This window comes from Lycorma delicatula, chromosome 3 (assembly GCF_047948215.1).
Source record: "Lycorma delicatula isolate Av1 chromosome 3, ASM4794821v1, whole genome shotgun sequence".
Classification (NCBI taxonomy): Eukaryota; Metazoa; Arthropoda; class Insecta; order Hemiptera; family Fulgoridae; genus Lycorma; species Lycorma delicatula.
The window spans coordinates 147,446,302-147,463,837 of NC_134457.1; the positions used below are offsets into that span (position 1 = coordinate 147,446,302).

The following is a 17,536-nucleotide window of genomic DNA, read 5'->3' on the forward strand; positions in this document are numbered from 1 at the left end:
CTAACAGATGAGCATTGTAAGAAACACAATGCCTCGATGGATATAATTTAAAGCATTTTATTGAAAATGAAAATTGATTACGCTATTATTTTTTCACATAACCGAGAAAGTAAGAGTGAGTTATTTTATAACATTGAAGGCTCTACTATTATTTAATGAGTTAAATAATTTTAATTAAATCCACAATATTCATAATCATCCAACAAATTTAATTTCTAAACTCAAGTTGTGTGAAAAAATATCTTCTGATAGTGACCTTTCTTGAATTTTTTAATCCCAGTTAGGAGATCTCTTTTAATGAAATGAATTAGAGAATATCCATTCTGAAACATAGTAATAAAGAAAAACATATGAGTAAAATTTAAATTTTGTGAAATAATATTTCGTTTGGAGAGTAGTTTTTAGAGTAGGCCTCTGTTTCATCAAATCAGTAAAATAAAAGAAAGTTTTTTAAATAGATTATTTATTTCTCATTACTGTCTTTGAAACTGTCTTTCTAACTGTTATCTTATTACTAATTATGATAACCTTAGACCAATTGGAAATAAGACAAACAACATATTCTTAGTAGACAACAAATCAGAAATGTTATAATTACATATTAAAAATTATTGTTTTGGCACAATGTAAGTAAAGATGGATTCGAATGTGTCTCGATGGTAGATAATTTTTTTATTAATTTTACTTTCAAAAGCTTTCTTTCATAAGAAGTTAAATTATAATGCTTAAGATAAATTTATTATATTGTTTACAGTATAAACAAAAAGCTTTAGTGATACAACTGCTTAATCGTTTCTTAACAATTAACTTTTAGAGAAGTTATCAATCTTTTAAAACTACTCTCTTCTGAAAATTCACAGAATTGTTTTGTGAAGTCAGCTTCTGTAAATCTGAATCTGATGAATTAATCAACTTTTTGATTGAATAATTCAATACATTTAAAGAAAGATTTAGAAAGAAAAGCATTTCACTATATTATTTGCAAGTATAAAAATATTCCTAAATTTTCTCTTGAGTAAAAAAGAAGTGTTCTTGTCATATGATATAATCTTACAGCATAGCGCCTAACAAAATGGGCTTTGAAAAAACAAATATTTTTTAACAAAAGATAAAGAACCTTACTAAAAATAGATGCTTTAATTTTAAATAAATGACAACACAATTTTTTTTTATGATATCTACTAGTTGCACCATAATTATTATTTTTAAAAAAAACATAATCACTTTATTTAATAGGAATGTAAAAATAATTTCATGTATATGTCTCACCCCTACCCTCTTGTTTTTCTCTATCCTTCCCTACGACAGGTAAAATGCATGCTCAAAACCTATTTCCTAGCTGTTCAGACATTCTACTGGATGGATTGGGCTGATTTTTTTCATTCTGCTTGGAAGTCTCGCAGATACATCATCAAATATTGATGAACCTTCAAAGTGATTTTCTTGTAAATAGTAACCAAATAAAAGTTTGTCAATTAAGTAATAAGTGAGGAGTTTTTGAGGAATTCTCAGAAGAGACTCAAGTTTGGGGACAGATGATTCTTGATGACATATCTGTAGATCATTCCTAGCACAATAAAAATCAATCAAATAAAAAATCAATCCAATCTGTCCAGCAGAACACCCAGACAGACTGGAAATAATTTTTTTATATATAAGAATTGTGAGCTGGAATGATGCGCAGCTGTAGTTTTCCTGTGTAAATTTTAACACTAATTGTTTACTACTGATCCTGATTACCCCTTTGGGAAATAGCTGGGTTCTAATTAATAGCAAATCCTGGCCTGGTGATCCACAGATGTAATAAGCTACAGTTATTCATTATTTCAAGAGATGCAGTTCCCTACAGACCCTGAAAGAAGAAAGTTGAACTAATATCTGAAGACTCCTGGAATACCATATAAAACAATCAAATGAACCTCTTATTATTTATAAATGTTTAGGTTTATCAGATTTGTCAAATGTAAATGACTTATAGAACATTAACTCCTCTAGTATTTTAACTTAAGCTAATGTAAGATTCAAGTACGTTTCTTTGTCACTTTTGTTGATGATAGCTTTTACTACAGTTTGACACAACTTGTAAAACCAAATAACAATGCAGTGTTTTTATGTAAAAAATTTGTTTCTAGCTTCAAGTTGATTTTAAGATACAACTTAAAATAGATCCACTATTTTCATGACCTGATCTGTGATAATTATCAAATTTAAATATTATTACACCTGGGAGTTGATGCAATGAATTATTTTCTCTTCATTCTTATATCTTGAATGTATTCTAATGCTCACTGTCTAATTCTTTTTCAGTTCATAGATTTGATTGAAGGATAATTCTATCCAACCAGTAAATAAAATACAGAATCAAAAATACTTCATTTACTTAAAATAGCTTAGTTAAAATATATTTTATTCATTACTATCTATTAGTAACAAATATAGTTAAAACACATGCAAAATATTTTATCAATAAATGAATTGAGAATATACATTGTATGCATGTTGTATTACCATATTGGCAGACACCATAACAAAATGAATACATGATTGTAAAATGTAATCTCCAATCTCCTTTCACTACTCCTGTTAAGTTTAGTGCCTTTTCTATTTTTTTTTTTTCAATTATCTTACACATCAATTATTTATTTGATTTGTTATATATTTTATCAGTATTAAGATGACATAGTAAAAATCTACATAAAGTCTAAACAAAATTATCAAATATAACAAAACCTGTAGAAGAAAAAAAATTTTTTTTCTTATTGCAATCTTAGAGATCAACTGACATTTTGTATAACAATGTAAAATTTCACCCTAAAGTCTGTATTTCTTTCTTATAGAGTGTACAAAATGTTGCAATTTTGAATTAATGAAGTGTTTTCTTTCAAAGATCCTTTCAGAACTAATTGTTCAAAATCTGTATTATGTTTATTCATTTAATATGATTTTCATTTGTCAGATTTATTTATTTCATATAGGACAAATATACTGAAATACTTGCTTTTACATAGTATGTATAAAATTTGCGTATTATGCAAATTTGTATGTTAATAATTTTTCAAGTGATATCATGTGATTCATGAAATCAATAAGCAGGTGTTTTATTATTCGTTTACTTCTTTAATAAAGAACTACATGCTAACACACTTCTTCATTTATCTTAACATTTCATAGTTTCTTCTCATTATATTAATTATATGTGTGGTTTTTGTATCCCTTCATCTTTTCTGTCAACTTCTCGACCTAGTAAAGTCTTTTTCAAAATCTGTTTTACCATTTTGTCAAACTATATTGTTTACAGAGTGTTACTGAGATTTTCTACTGAGTATTATCAACATAAATAATTATTTCTTATGGTTATATACTATAAGAAACACCCTTCAGAATTTCCTTCTCTGAAAATAATTATATTTACTCTGTAACTAACCCCTATAGTGAAGAGAATGTTATTTCTTGCGTAGTTAAGTTTCACCCCCATTTTTGAGGGCTTGGTATGCTGATGTGCATATTAAGCTGATTTAAGAACAGGATCCTTGGTGTATTTAAAAATGTCTAAACCATTCTTTGTAGTGACTTGTATCTCATATGAATTTAATTTTTTACTTACTTTTTTTTTTTGTCTTCAGTCATGCAGCTCTCCAAGATTCCCTATCATTTTTACTTACAACCATTTGATTTATGCCAAATGAAAATGTAATGAACTTCTTGGTGAAATTACATCAAGAAGATGTAATGAAATGCATCAATAGTAATTTAAATAAAACCCACCAGGTTGGTCTAGTGATGAACGCATCTTCCCAAATCAGCTGATTTGGAAGTCGAGAGTTCCAGCGTTCAAGTCCTAGTAAAGCCAGCTATTTTTACATGGACTTGAATACTAGATCGTGGATACCGGTGTTCTTTGGTGGTTGGGTTTCAATTAACCACACATCTCAGGTTTGGTGAACTGAGAATGTACAAGACTACACTTCATTCACACTCATACATATCATCCTCATTCATCCTCTGAAGAATTATCTAAACGGTAGTTACTGGAGGCTAAACAGAAAAAAAGAAAAAAAGCCTTTGCTTAGAATCTTAAGATTTACCAGGCAAAAGAAAGTTTTGTATGATTTTATTTTGCTTGATAAGAATATATTTAGATACATTAATCTCTCAAAGTTACTGATTAAATAAATAACTTATTTTGGACATTTTTGCTTAAATATTCCTTAAGTAATCGAGTCATCTCGAAAGACTGGTGGTGTTTCTTTTATGGTAAATATTTTTCTTCATCAGACTTACATTCAATTATTTGTTTATCAAGCATATGTTTCTCTGTGCTTGAAGTGAATGCTTTTGGTGGCATCAATAAGTTACATTTAAGTTATTAATTATAAATAAAATGGTGTATTTTTTTATAGGAATTTGTAGTTTTCCCTTTTTATATTTATAATAATAATTCCCTTTTATTTTTTTTATAATAATAAATAGATAACGCTACATCATGTTTACTAAAACAAATACTTTCTTTATTTTTAAAAAAATAATAAATTCAAGCTAGTTCAAATTAATTAAAGAGAAAGGATAAGCGTAAAATAATTAATGTGTGAAATAAGAACTAAATGAATTGCAGAATTAGAACATTTTCAAGAAGTATCTGATTGCAATGAAATAACACACCATCATTCATTTGTTGTTAATAATGCTTTAGTATCTTTAATTTAATAATACCTTATGTGTCTGAATCAAGTTATGAAATATGTTCAGGTGTAAACATTGAAAGGTTAATGAGAAGAGTGTAGAAGACAGAATTCCATTCCACAAACAGGAAAATTAGAACACTAGACCTAGAGAATAATGAACAAATTGCTGGAAAACAGTACAGAAAAAATAAATACTTTGGATGTCCAAATGCTTAATAAAAGAAAAGTTTTTATTAATAATAATAATATAATAAAAGATAAACTACCATCTGTGGAAGGGAAAGGGCTCAACATAAATATATACTGCACTCTTAACAAAGTATGGTGGTGGTTTTTTAAATGAATGTTAACTATCACATATGAATTAAAACTTAATATATGAGATTAAATATAAATAAAAATTCTCCCACATTAAAAAAAAGATTAAGATCAAATAGAAATTGAAGTTGATTCTGAATTATTTCTTTTTTGTTTAACTTGCAAATCAGGTTGTGAAGAGTTGAATTCACTCTTCTCAGCTGATAATCATGGAGAAAGAAAAGACAATATTCAAGCAACCACTAGATCGATTTATTTCTTTATTTTTTAAGGATCAACTATTATGAACATAACAATTTTAATTTAAAATATAATTATACATAAGAGTAATTACACATATGAATTTTGAATTAGCATCTTCTGTGGAATCCCTGATGATGGAGTAGTGACCCCAAACATACATATTGAAAATTTTTGGTAAGTGGAGATTTTAATTTATACAGACTATATTAATACCAACAGTGCCAAATGCTTAGGAAATTAAATCTTGACACTTTTTCTTCAGCTGCAGAGTAAAATTAATTTGAAGGCCAAAATTTCTTTTCTTGCATCCAGCTTTACCTGAAACAGTAATGTAAAAATAAACAATAATAATTGTAAAAAATATTTTATACCAGATTAAATTAAATTGGTGAACTTATAAAAAATCCTTATACTTTAAAAAGCAGTAGTAATTTTTTATGAACACCAGTACATTATTTTGTAATTTCTAAAAATTAAAACTTACAGGTTTATTAACACTAACAGACTAGTTCAACAATAATAATCATTATTATTATTTATTATTTGCATATATTATTACTACAAATGAAAATTATTTTCATTTGTTGTCTATGCACGCAATGAAAAATTATAAAAAACAAGTTCAAACCTAGGGGCATAGAAGAGGTAATTTTCAGTTACATCGTTTAAATTTATTATAAATCGATATCTCTCGATAACGCTCTTGTTAAATGTAGTAACTGTAGTTAGCTTGCACGTGCTTGGTTATTGTTTTGTGTAAGGTTATGTTTTGGTTTAATTTTCCTTCATGTTATTGGCAAGTAAATTCAGTGACTTAAAAATGAAATCAGTAGATGACTTAAATGTATATGGTATGGTTACAAATAAAAATTACTTTGACAGTTTATTTTACAAAATGTATGTATAGAAGGTAGTTTACGTTCCTGTGCAATGGCGTTGTTTAATCGTTCATGTTGCATCTTGTGGAGCCATGTAATATTAAGTTAATTTTTCAAACATGGCACCGCTGATATGTTAAATGAATAAATTAATATAAGCCACCTTACCAGCACGTTGATATGTACTCTAGATCTTTCGTCTTACTTGGAAGCCATCATCAGTAGTTAAAATTAATACATTTAAAGTCAAAAGTTTAAAAAAATCATGATTAAAATTTGAAAACAGGCGTATGTCGGATCGGGATACAGTATGACTGTTTTTAAATTTTAACTATGATTTTCAAAATTTTTGACTTAAATGTATTAATATTAACTCCTGATGATGGCGTCCAAGTAAGACGAATGATCTAGAGTACATATCAACGTGATGGTAAGGTGTATTAATAATTATATTTATTGTTAATTTATTAATATTAAGTTATATTGAATGTGCTTATATTTGATTTAATATTGTTGCTTGGAGTGGCAATTTTGCATTGCGTTATTTGACGAAAATTGAGTTTACATGTTGTTTAATGCGTACTTCACCATTTTGGCGATAAAATAACCAGAATATGGTTGCTTTTGAATATTATGAATCTAACCGAGAAAGAATGTTATAGTTGAAAATTTGGAAAGTTTTTGCAGTAACCCTATCCTTTGGCCATAGAAAATTGATTTAAAAATACTACTCCGCATTGACTGTGATCTCTTCAATTTTTATAAAAACAAACTTTTGGCTAAATGATTAATTTCAGTTGTAATTTTGTTTTTAGGCGTTTATTTTTATGTTCTGTAAGGTAAAAATGCAGATAGTTCTACCACCGTTTTGGAGCATCAATTGTATGTAAGAAATGGCAGAAATTTCATAAAATGAAAAATGTTTAGGCCTATTACATTTTTTTTTTTAATTGTTGGAAATATATTTAAATAGACATTTCCAAAATGCCAGTCCAAATGAAAATTGAAGTGAAAGTCATTCTTTTATTTATATCTTAAAGTGAATGAATGTTTTTAAAATTAACAGAAGTGTGGCATTCCTTTAACTTTTTGTTAAGAATATAGAAAACTTTTCTTACAATCTAAAGTTTATTTTGTTACCCTTCAAAATGTTTTTTAAAAAGTCCCAGATCGACTGAGCATAATGAGTTGGAGCTCCGTCTTCTTGTAAAATTGTAGTTACTTTCATACCAGTTGATTGAAGGGAATAAAATAATTTTTTTTTGCCTAATGAATTAATTCACTAAAGAAGCTGCAAAGCTTGTACATGGAAATTTTTAGCATATGAAAAATTCTATGCTTGATCAGGATTCAAATGCAGGACCTCTGGATGAATGGTCAAGATTCAACCACTCCACCATAGAGATCAGTTAATTTCCTTATGAAGAGAATTTTGTTTACACAAGAAATGCACATTCCTTGATGTATTATTCAGGAAAATACACTTGTAGAAGAAAAGTGGTCCCCTTTTATACTAGGGAAACACCTTGGAAGAGCTTTGCTTCAAGTTTCTCTTATCCCTATGACCTGGTAAGACTGCTCATTAAGACGAGCAGGCTTAAAGGGTTTAAACCCAAGATCTTTTTTAATTTTTCTCTGAAATGTTGAATGATTATTTAGCTCTGAAATTTTTTTCCTGGTTGATTAAGAGGAGATCTTAAACAGGATCCTTGACAATATCTGAACTGTTCAGTCAACTCAAAACACTTAAAGATTGCTTCAAATTTAGGATTGACCCAGTGGAATAGGCTTCTTTTTCTTCCACTTTTTTTGCAGTGTTACTACTGCTAGAGCTTCCTTACTTTATGCTTTCATAGTTTTCATTTGCGTTTTTGTGTTCATGCATCCAAACACTAAGAAGTCTTTTTTCAGCTGTTTACTGAATTGAATACTCATTTTAACTTAATGCTGCATAAATAAAAATTCTCACTGAACACGTGAAAGTAGCATTAACTTATAATAAACTCAGGATTCTGTTAAGTAAATGAAAGCAGCCAACTAATCTGTACAGTCACCTGATAACATACAGTATCAACTTGAATTTTATGTTGTGAAAAGGTAGTTTTTGAACACTGTAAGGCCACACAAGGTCTCCAGCATTAAAGATTTTAATCCCTCATTGTACCTTATTTTTCATTCTATATTAGATAAATATCTAGTAGCCTACAGAAAAAGTTTCCTTTTTTCATAAGTTATTTAAATATTTTTAATACTTGCATTCGATCATACTACACATGTTAATATTGCCCCACAAATGTTAAATGCATTCATTTTTAACAAAATATTTAAGTGCTGATTGCCAAATTAAAGAGTACCCAAATTTAAAAAAAACATAGATACAACAAACTGTTGGAACAATGAAGAAAACAAGTCATTACCCACAGAACACAACAATCAAATACACACAATACCCTGGAATATATAAACTAAACTATTCTTTGTTAGATTCCATTAGCTTCCATCACTGTTTTTATAATGCACATTCTGTGTCACCTAAATTAACAAAAACCTTGATATTCTATAAAAAACAAAAAAAAGACTGCATTTTAATATAATACTTGAACATCATGAATATAAGTGAAAGCATAACAATATTCAAATGAACAGAGACAATTTAAATCACACACTTGCATGCATGTGCACACACACACACACACACACTTTTTATACAAAATCATACATATATCATTAATACTTGTCTGCCTAATAAAAAAAAAAAAAAAACACTAACACGAGTTGATGCCAATACTGGCAGTAGCAGAACTGAGGATGATCACAAAGATGACTGTATAGATTTTGAATTAAGTTTTTAAAAAAAGTGTTTTATAATTTCAATTTGTCTCCACAAACTTTTATGGCCATTACAAGGCTAATACTTTTTTTAATGTGTATTTATTAGCCTTTAACTAGTGTTACTATAAGCAAAGTGATTTATTAACTTATCCTTTTGCTCTTAATGTTTATTCTTAAGCATACCTCTTTTTTCTGTAAGTTTGCTGGTTCCCCAATCTTCTCTTGGTAATTTGTGTTCTTTTTTCCAAACTATTGAGTAGTTATTTGATGTGTTTTCAATGAAATATTATTTTGTAATTTTTTTCAGATTTTAAAACTGAAGGAAATATTAGTGAACGTGAAAGTAGTTTGGAACCACCTGTTGTTAAAAGCAGTAATGGTGTTGGTTCTTCATATTATTTAAATCCTGATTTAGTTTGTGAAGAAATAGCTGCAAAAAATAACTATATATTGAACATTGCTGGATTTTTCAGGTAATTATTAATTTTGTGTAAAATATGCACTTAGAAATTTGTAGGTTCTTCTTTTATTCATGGTAAGAAAGGTTTTGTGAAAAATTTTGTGCTGTTATAAAGAACTGAATGTTTAAATGCTGTCTGATGATTTGTAAGCATATTATACAAAGTGTTTTTTTTTTTATATTAGCATCCTTCATTAGGGAAAACCTAACATACTAAAACTGAAAAATTAGACATTACCTTTCATAATAAATTTCACTACATAAGTCTTTAAAGTTTACTTTTTTAGAGTTACTTTTAATATGAAATATATTAGATATGAAATTAATAATTTTGCTTTACTGATTTTTATACTGATGCTTTATGTTTTGTTTGTGTTATCTATTTTTATTGTTGTATATAGTAATTATATATTATTGACATTTATTACATAGATTTATGAGCAGTAGATAGATCCCTTACATAACTCAGCCCAAACTTATAGTTTCTTAAATATTTTTACATTTATAGAGGCCTGCTGAGGAATTATCACTTATTTCTAATATCATTGGATCTTTTACAAGAAACAAATATTTTTGAGAGAGATAATTTGGTAGTAATTGAAACATATCAAGGATTAAGTTTTGTGTAATCATCTTGCTTTGATATCTAATTAGATAACATTAAAAAGAAAACAGTTAAAGCATGTGCAAGAATAGTGCTATTTTCTTCTATTTGGACTATTTATTATTGAGGAGTTTTCATTTTGCAATTTACATTAAACTTGTTTGTTTTCAGTTACCTTTCAAACTTCCAAATAGAAAACAAAATATTGACATGCTTTAAAGGATGGAAGGCTGTATATATTTGTAGTTAGAATAAGTAAAAAAAATATTGTTGAACAATAGGGCATTATAAATATCTAAATTTCGTTTTTTTATTATTAATGCTTTAGAAAATAATTTAAGTATTTTCTTCAGATTACATATGATATCATATTTTTAAGATTAAAGTAAGATTATTCATATTAACTTAATGTTTGACAGCAAGAATAATTTGTTCAAGTGTAAAGAAACATCAAATGTAAGAAATTAAGTATACAAGATCAATTTAAGTCAAACTTTGTCTTGATTGTATTAAAATATAGATATTAGGAAAAAAGTGTATGTATGTTTTTACTTTTTTGATTATAGAATACAGAATTTTTACATAGATGTTAATAAATTGGTCGATTCATATAATATACTGGAAGTCTCCAGCTATCTATTGCTGTTTCTTAATAAGAGCTATCTGGTGTAATTTCTTATTAAGAGACTGCACCAGATAAGACTGCCTACAGAATGCGTTGAGTCTACAGGCAATCTATCAGTGTTTGTGGTATGTCTATGTTAATTGAACGGATCACTTAAATAAAATTTTATAAATTGCGGTGTGTATAGCCAAGCAGTTATAACAAGGCGCTTGTGGAGATAAGTAGATGTATGGCTGTAAGTAGAGGAAAAAGCACCTTGCTAGAACTACTCTGCTATACTTGTAAATTTTTTTTGAGAGTTTAAATTTGTAACAATAAAATGTAAGTAGCACATTATTTTATAACTTTTATATGCTTTTATATGTTAGTTATTTATTTGTTATTTTTTCAGAGACTCAGGTGCAAAATTAGCTTGTTCAACATCTAACCAACAGATTCTGATTTATGGATTAGATAGAGATAACCTAGAGAAAGTCAGTGGATTTACAGCACATGACAGTACAATAACAAATACTAGGTATGTTTGTTTATGTATATAAGGTTTATCACAAAGTTCTCCTAGGACTTTCGTAACCTATTCCACTTGTGAAAATAATGGAAAAAGTTCATTTAAATATATATCCTAAAATGCTTAATTTGCTTGTTATGGTTAGTGAAAGATTTCACTTGGATTTCAGCTACCCTGGTGAAATGAGATTGTACCAACATTTTTAGGATGTTAATTAATGAGCAGAATTGGTGATTTCTTTTGGTTTTTAACCTGAAAAGTCGAATAAAATAGGTCCCAGAACTGTATCTGCAGCAGTGTTTGAGAAATCTGTGGTGAAAACCTATAAATTGGAGTAAAAAACCCTGTGTTTTATGTTTGACATACAATAACTTTATTAAATGGTAACAAAACTTATAAAAATTTTAAATAAAACTTGTATAGAATTTAATTCTGAAGAAAATGGTGTAAGATAAGTTGAATAAAACAAAAAAACCTTTTGAACTTTATTAAAAATGCTATGTACAGGTGACAGTTAATTAATAACCCATTTATATGTAGTGTAATTCAATTTGTGTTAAATTTTCAGCTACAAAATTGAAATAGTAAGTAATATGATAAAGAGAATAACAAACATTGCCTATTTTTTTTAAATTTACATGCCTTAGGTATCCTCCATTGAATCATAAGCAATCCTGACTACTAACTAACACTTTATCCATAATTTCTGCAAGTGTTTCATTTGATATCAATTGAATTTCATTTCTTATGATTGGTTTCAGATCCTCTAAGTTGTTTGGTTTATTGACATAGACTTTAGACTTTAAATAACCCCACAAAGAAAAAATCTGGAGTAGTTAAGTCTGGGGAATGGGGAGGTCATTCAAAGTCACCTAACCTTGTAATCATGTGATTGGGAAATGTCTGTTGCAATAATTGGCTTATTTCAAGACTTGTGTGGCTTGTTGCACCATCTTGCTGAAAGAACATATCCCCAAAATTGGGGTTCTGACGCTGTAACTCAGGAATAAAAAGTTCTCAGGATTTGTCTGTAACGATCACCATTAAAAGTTACAGTAACACCATTTTCGTTTTCAAAAAAATATGGATATATAATATTATCCATGATCTTGATATTGCACACCGTATAGTAACTTTTGCACTAGATGTAAAGGGCATTAATGAATATCACATAGCTTTTATCCAGTCCATTTTATCACATTCTGTTTATTCATGTAACCAGATAAATAAAGTGTGCTTCATCAGCCATTATGAGCCTCTCTCCAAAATTCTGATTGGCTTAGTTAAATCTAATAATAGTGTTAGATAGCGCCGAACGACTTCAAAAATCAGCTGGTTTTTCAGCTTGTGAGATACCTGAGATTTATAAGGAATCAAGTTCAGATACCTTCTTAGGATGTTGCGCACAGTTTCTCTATTGACACCAATTTCTTGTGACAACCTTCTTGCAGATTTCTATGGGCTGTTTGTGATTGCAGTTCTCATCCTTTCTATGGTTTCTTCATTGTGTACAGATCTACGCTTATCCATACATTTAGTATCAGTTATACTGTCTCTGTTTCTATGGGATTCAACATATTGCGGAATTGATTTTTGAGGACATGCACGCCCACCAAACCTAGCGCAAAACCTTCTTTGAGCAGTGATAACTGAGTAATTGCTAGCAAAATAAAATTTCACTATTGCTGCTCGCTGTTGTGTATTCCACCACATGTTATATTACTTAATTTCACAATGTTGGTTTTTATCTTCACTTAAAAAGAAAAAACAAATTAGTACTACAAAACTTTCAACGTAAATATGGTCATTAATTAATTGTTACTCTGTATAATACACTGTCCTAGTGTACTGTTCCTAAATAAAATTCAAATTTCTCTGAATTTTCTTGGTTTTTATTTAACTTATTTTGCACCTTTTTTTCAGAATTAAATTCTCTACAAATTTTATGTGTTTATTACTCATTTAACAGTCAAACATAAAAAAACAGAGTGTTTTACCCCAATTTATTGGTTTTCATTCCAAATTTCTCAAAACCTACTGCAGATATGGTTCTGGTACCTATTTCATTCAATTTTTCAGGTCAAAAACCATTAGAAATCACGATTTCTGCTCCTTAATTAATGTCCTAAAAATTTTAATATGACCTCATTTCACCAGGGTAGCTGAAATCCAAGAGAACTATTACGAGAAAAACTATTAGCCAGTACTCACAAACAAAGCATTTTATGATATATGTTTATATGAACTTTTTCCATTATTTTCATGAATAGAATAGATTATGAAAGACCCGGGAAAACTTTGTGATACACTCTGTTTATACTTTACTGAAATTAATCTTTTTAAGATTCATATTATTCCTCTGTACTACTAAATTATATTTAAATTCTATTAAATAAAGAACCTTGTACAGAATATTGAGATAAGATTTATCTAAATTTCACGAAAGTACTCTCATGGGATCCCGCATCCTCAGTCATGATTGAAATCATTATTTCAAGGTAATGCCTTATCTCACTCAGTATTCTGTACTAGGTGGTTTATTCTTGTAGAAAAATTTTTTTAAATAAATATTTAGAAAGTTACATATCCCATTACGTTTAAAAAAATGACTAAGAGATGTAATTATGAAGGTATCTTAGAGTACCAGTTGTTACAAATTTTGTAATTATTAGACTCAACATAATTTTTTAGAATATTAAAGTTCTCATGTGCAGTCATTTGGGAAATTTATACCCAGCTACTCAGAATTTCCAAAGAAGTAAAAATATTTTATGTATTAACTTTGAAACACTGGGCTTCATAACGAAGAAAACCCAACACTTTGCTGATGTCTTATTTGTATAAAATTGTTTTTTTTTTCAAATTAATTTTAAAAAAATACTCATTGTTACATGATTCCTCTCCTCAATACAGATGGTGCTCTCTGATTTGAAGGAAATGAATACTTTGATTCAATCAAGCTGGAAATTTCCTGATAATGTTCATCAATCTAAACTGTTGCTTAGAGTGCCAATTCCTACTATTTTGCTATTTCAGTTTCTGAACAGTCCATGTCAAGTATTACTACTTTGTACAATTTCCATGAAATTTTCTTAATCTTATTTTTGCAGGTAATCATAAATAAAGTATATCTGACACCCTCAATGTTCAACTTTGATTTTATAGTTTTAAGGATAATATATAATAACTTTAATCTTGATTGATCATAGTATTTGTTAGCAGTTTGATAACTGTGATTGCTGATTTATTTCAAATTTCCACGGCAACATTCAATTTTCTTCAATGTTATAAACCAGTGGGTGACCTCAATGATTGTTTCACACTCCTGTGAATGTTTTGTTTGGATTTCATTCATTGAACCTAGTCTTTTAGTTTTCGGAACCCTTTTATCAATTTTTGAACTATTGTTCATTTCTCTACACCCTTTTGCAATCTACTTTTGATTGATAATGTTGCTTCAGCTACTGTTTCATATATTGATTAGATCCTATTTGATAGATGAATCATGGACCCTCACTGTCATTCAGTGCATTTGCTAAAGAGTACATGCTATAAAAAAAGTTATTTCATTACACTGAAATAATATCAGATATGATGTACGTTCGACCTTCTTTCTGCTGGATCAATGGACAAAGTTTATGAATAATTTTATGTAAGTACAGCCTTTGAGATTCCACAGTCTTTGAGATAAATAATTTTCAGTTTTCATTGAAACGTATATAAATGCTCTTCCATATTGTCAAGATTAACATGACAATATCGTGGAATTCATTGACTGTCATGTGCCTATAAGGTATGATGTTATTTATTTATAAGTATTCAGTATTTATTTTTAATTTGTCAAGAGTGAAAAGTTATTTTTTTATCTAAGCTAATAAAACATTTTATTATTTTTTTTTATGAACTTTTAATATAGAACCAAGTTTTAATTGTAAATCGCTGTTTTGTATTTGTGATTTTTCAAATCAGTTTTAGAATGTTCCTAAACATTTCTGTACATATTAATGGTAAAGATAATGTTTGATTTAAGAGTTTTATGTCCTGTGTAAGGTTTGCATTTAAGTTTTGAGAATATCTTTAGAGAATTAATTGTATATTTATATTTCATATTTTTTTTTTTAATGTTTTATGGTTTATATGATTGCATTGTAATAATAATAATAATAATGATTCACTTATACTACAGTTTTTAATGGCATGATTTTAGATTGCTGTTTTTGTGTTCATCTTCACTACAATGATAATGATTGTTATCATTAATCACTTTCTTGTTATCTTTGAAAATAAAAATAATCAATCTTTGGATATCATAATCAGTGAGTTCTGCTACAAGTCATTTAAATTTGTTTTACTGTTGAATCATTGAAAATAGTTTAGGAGGTTGAAAACATAACTATATAAATAATTTATCATCTATCTACTAGCTGTGTTGTTTACTATTGAATTACTATATAATTGACAGAAAGGCATGTCATTTGACTTACTGGTTTCGTCTTGTCATAGTTGTGAAACTATCCATTTACAATGTTGTATTTTATAACCGAGGTTTTTTAAGTTAATGTTGTGGTAGTCTCTACTGACTGTGTAAATTATATGTTTCGGACTACACTTTTCAAATACTGTAACGAAAGTATTGTTGCATGTTTATACATTTTCTTTCTATTTATATTTCCGTGATTTTTAAGAATATTAATAAACAGTTTTGTTAAAATTTCTTCATAATTATGTGTAGTATTTTATAATCTTAGTTGTTTTATTTTTTTTGGAATAAAATAGTGCTTTTTAAATGTGCTCCTTAATAAGTTTTATTGAGAAATTATCTATACTGATAAAAATTATATCTTACAAAAAAGATAAGGTAAGGTATGGTTCATTATCAACAGAATAATTATTCTTTAATTAACTCAATAAAAAATGAGTTAAAAACAGCCCTCAAAAACAATTACTTTTTAGTATTTCCTTAAATTTTGAGTATAGAACTAAGAACCAAAGTAATAACAAATATCATCTTACTAACAGTTAATTCCAAAAGGCCTTAAATTTAAAGATTAGAAGAAAGAATTTTTTTTCACTTTGTTGGTGATTTTTTTTAAGTTAATTTAAAAATTTTTATTTTTAATTTATTTTCCTTTCATTTTTAATTTTATTCTTATTTAAAATGTGGTTTGGTTGTCAAAAGATGCAATTGATGTATACAGAATTGAGCAGTCTGTCTACATAAACCTTAAAAGAATTCATTAAAAAGACATAAGAAGGATATTACTGAACATAAAGTAACGCTCTGTATAATGTGAAACTAAATAATTTTTTTGCTCCAAATTTTCTCCACAAAAAACATTGACTGTATGATTATCAAATCAGTCGCTGAAGTAAAATGCGATCATTTTCTATAATTAGGTTTTATAATTTCAATTAAATTTTGTAACTAATCATGTAGATCATCTTAATTTAATAATCAACTAATCATCTCAATCTAGAACATCTTCCAATGTTCTAGAGATGTCTGTGACATTACAAATTGTGTAAAAAATAAAAGTAGCAAGTGAAAAGAAACTCATTTTAATAAATAATTCTGGTGGTAGGATACAATCTGATGAACTGTTTATTAACTATAGTTTTTTCTTAGGTTTTATTTCACTAACATGATCAATTATTTATTGTTATAACATGTGCATGTTTTATTATAGAGAATATTTTTAATTATAATTTTACTTGTATTTTATTTTCTTTTAGGTTTGGACGTGATAAAGATTCTCATGTTTATACCAGTTCTTTAGATGGTACCGTAAAGTTATGGGACCTAAGAAATAGTTCTCACCTTGCTCAGACATTCTCTGGTAATGTTTAATTTAAAAAAATTGTGGTAATATTTTTTTATGTTTTATTACAAATATTTTATTAAAATGTTAATCTATTTGCAATTAAGTTTGTTTGCTATTTAGAAATATCGGTATAGCTAAAATTATGTTTTAATTAATATCATATCATGATGAACCTAGTTAATTTGAGTAAAGGAGTAATCCCTTACCAATCATTGGAGTTACATGTTGGGGAAATGTAATGATACAAAAACCACAAATAATGAGACTGTAAAAAATATCGGAAAAGAATAGAATGAAACTTAAGTATAGGTTTTAGTTCTATGAAAATAAAATTGATTCTTGCAATTGTTTCCAACTGTTTTCTTCTGTGTCTACATATTTTTATGTGTTATTATTACAAGGAGAGTTATTATTGCAGTCAGTCATAATTTGTAAATCAAGAGAGTTAACCAAATAAAACAAGTTGTTCACTGACAAACAAGTTAGTGAACTCTGACCTGTCAGTCCTGAATACTTGCAGCCAGCGTTGAGATGGCAAACACAACAATTGAGTCAGTCATCCCC

General features: G+C 28.0%; 1 protein-coding gene across 2 annotated transcripts in view; it reads left to right on the forward strand.

The window, feature by feature from the left end:
- The first annotated feature begins 5,957 nt into the window (after window positions 1–5,957).
- Window positions 5,958–17,536, forward strand: part of LOC142322089 (WD repeat-containing protein 89) — a 65,384-nt gene continuing 53,805 nt past the window's right edge. Inside the window, exons 1-4 of one of the 2 annotated variants that reach the window (XM_075360762.1) lie at window positions 5,958–6,094; window positions 9,261–9,426; window positions 11,034–11,159; window positions 16,884–16,987. In XM_075360762.1, the coding sequence (XP_075216877.1) occupies window positions 6,031–6,094; window positions 9,261–9,426; window positions 11,034–11,159; window positions 16,884–16,987 (460 nt within the window). In that variant the 5' untranslated portion in view covers window positions 5,958–6,030. Of the gene's footprint in view, window positions 6,141–9,260; window positions 9,427–11,033; window positions 11,160–16,883; window positions 16,988–17,536 lie in introns of both variants that reach the window. The other variant, XM_075360763.1, reaches the window with a different exon arrangement.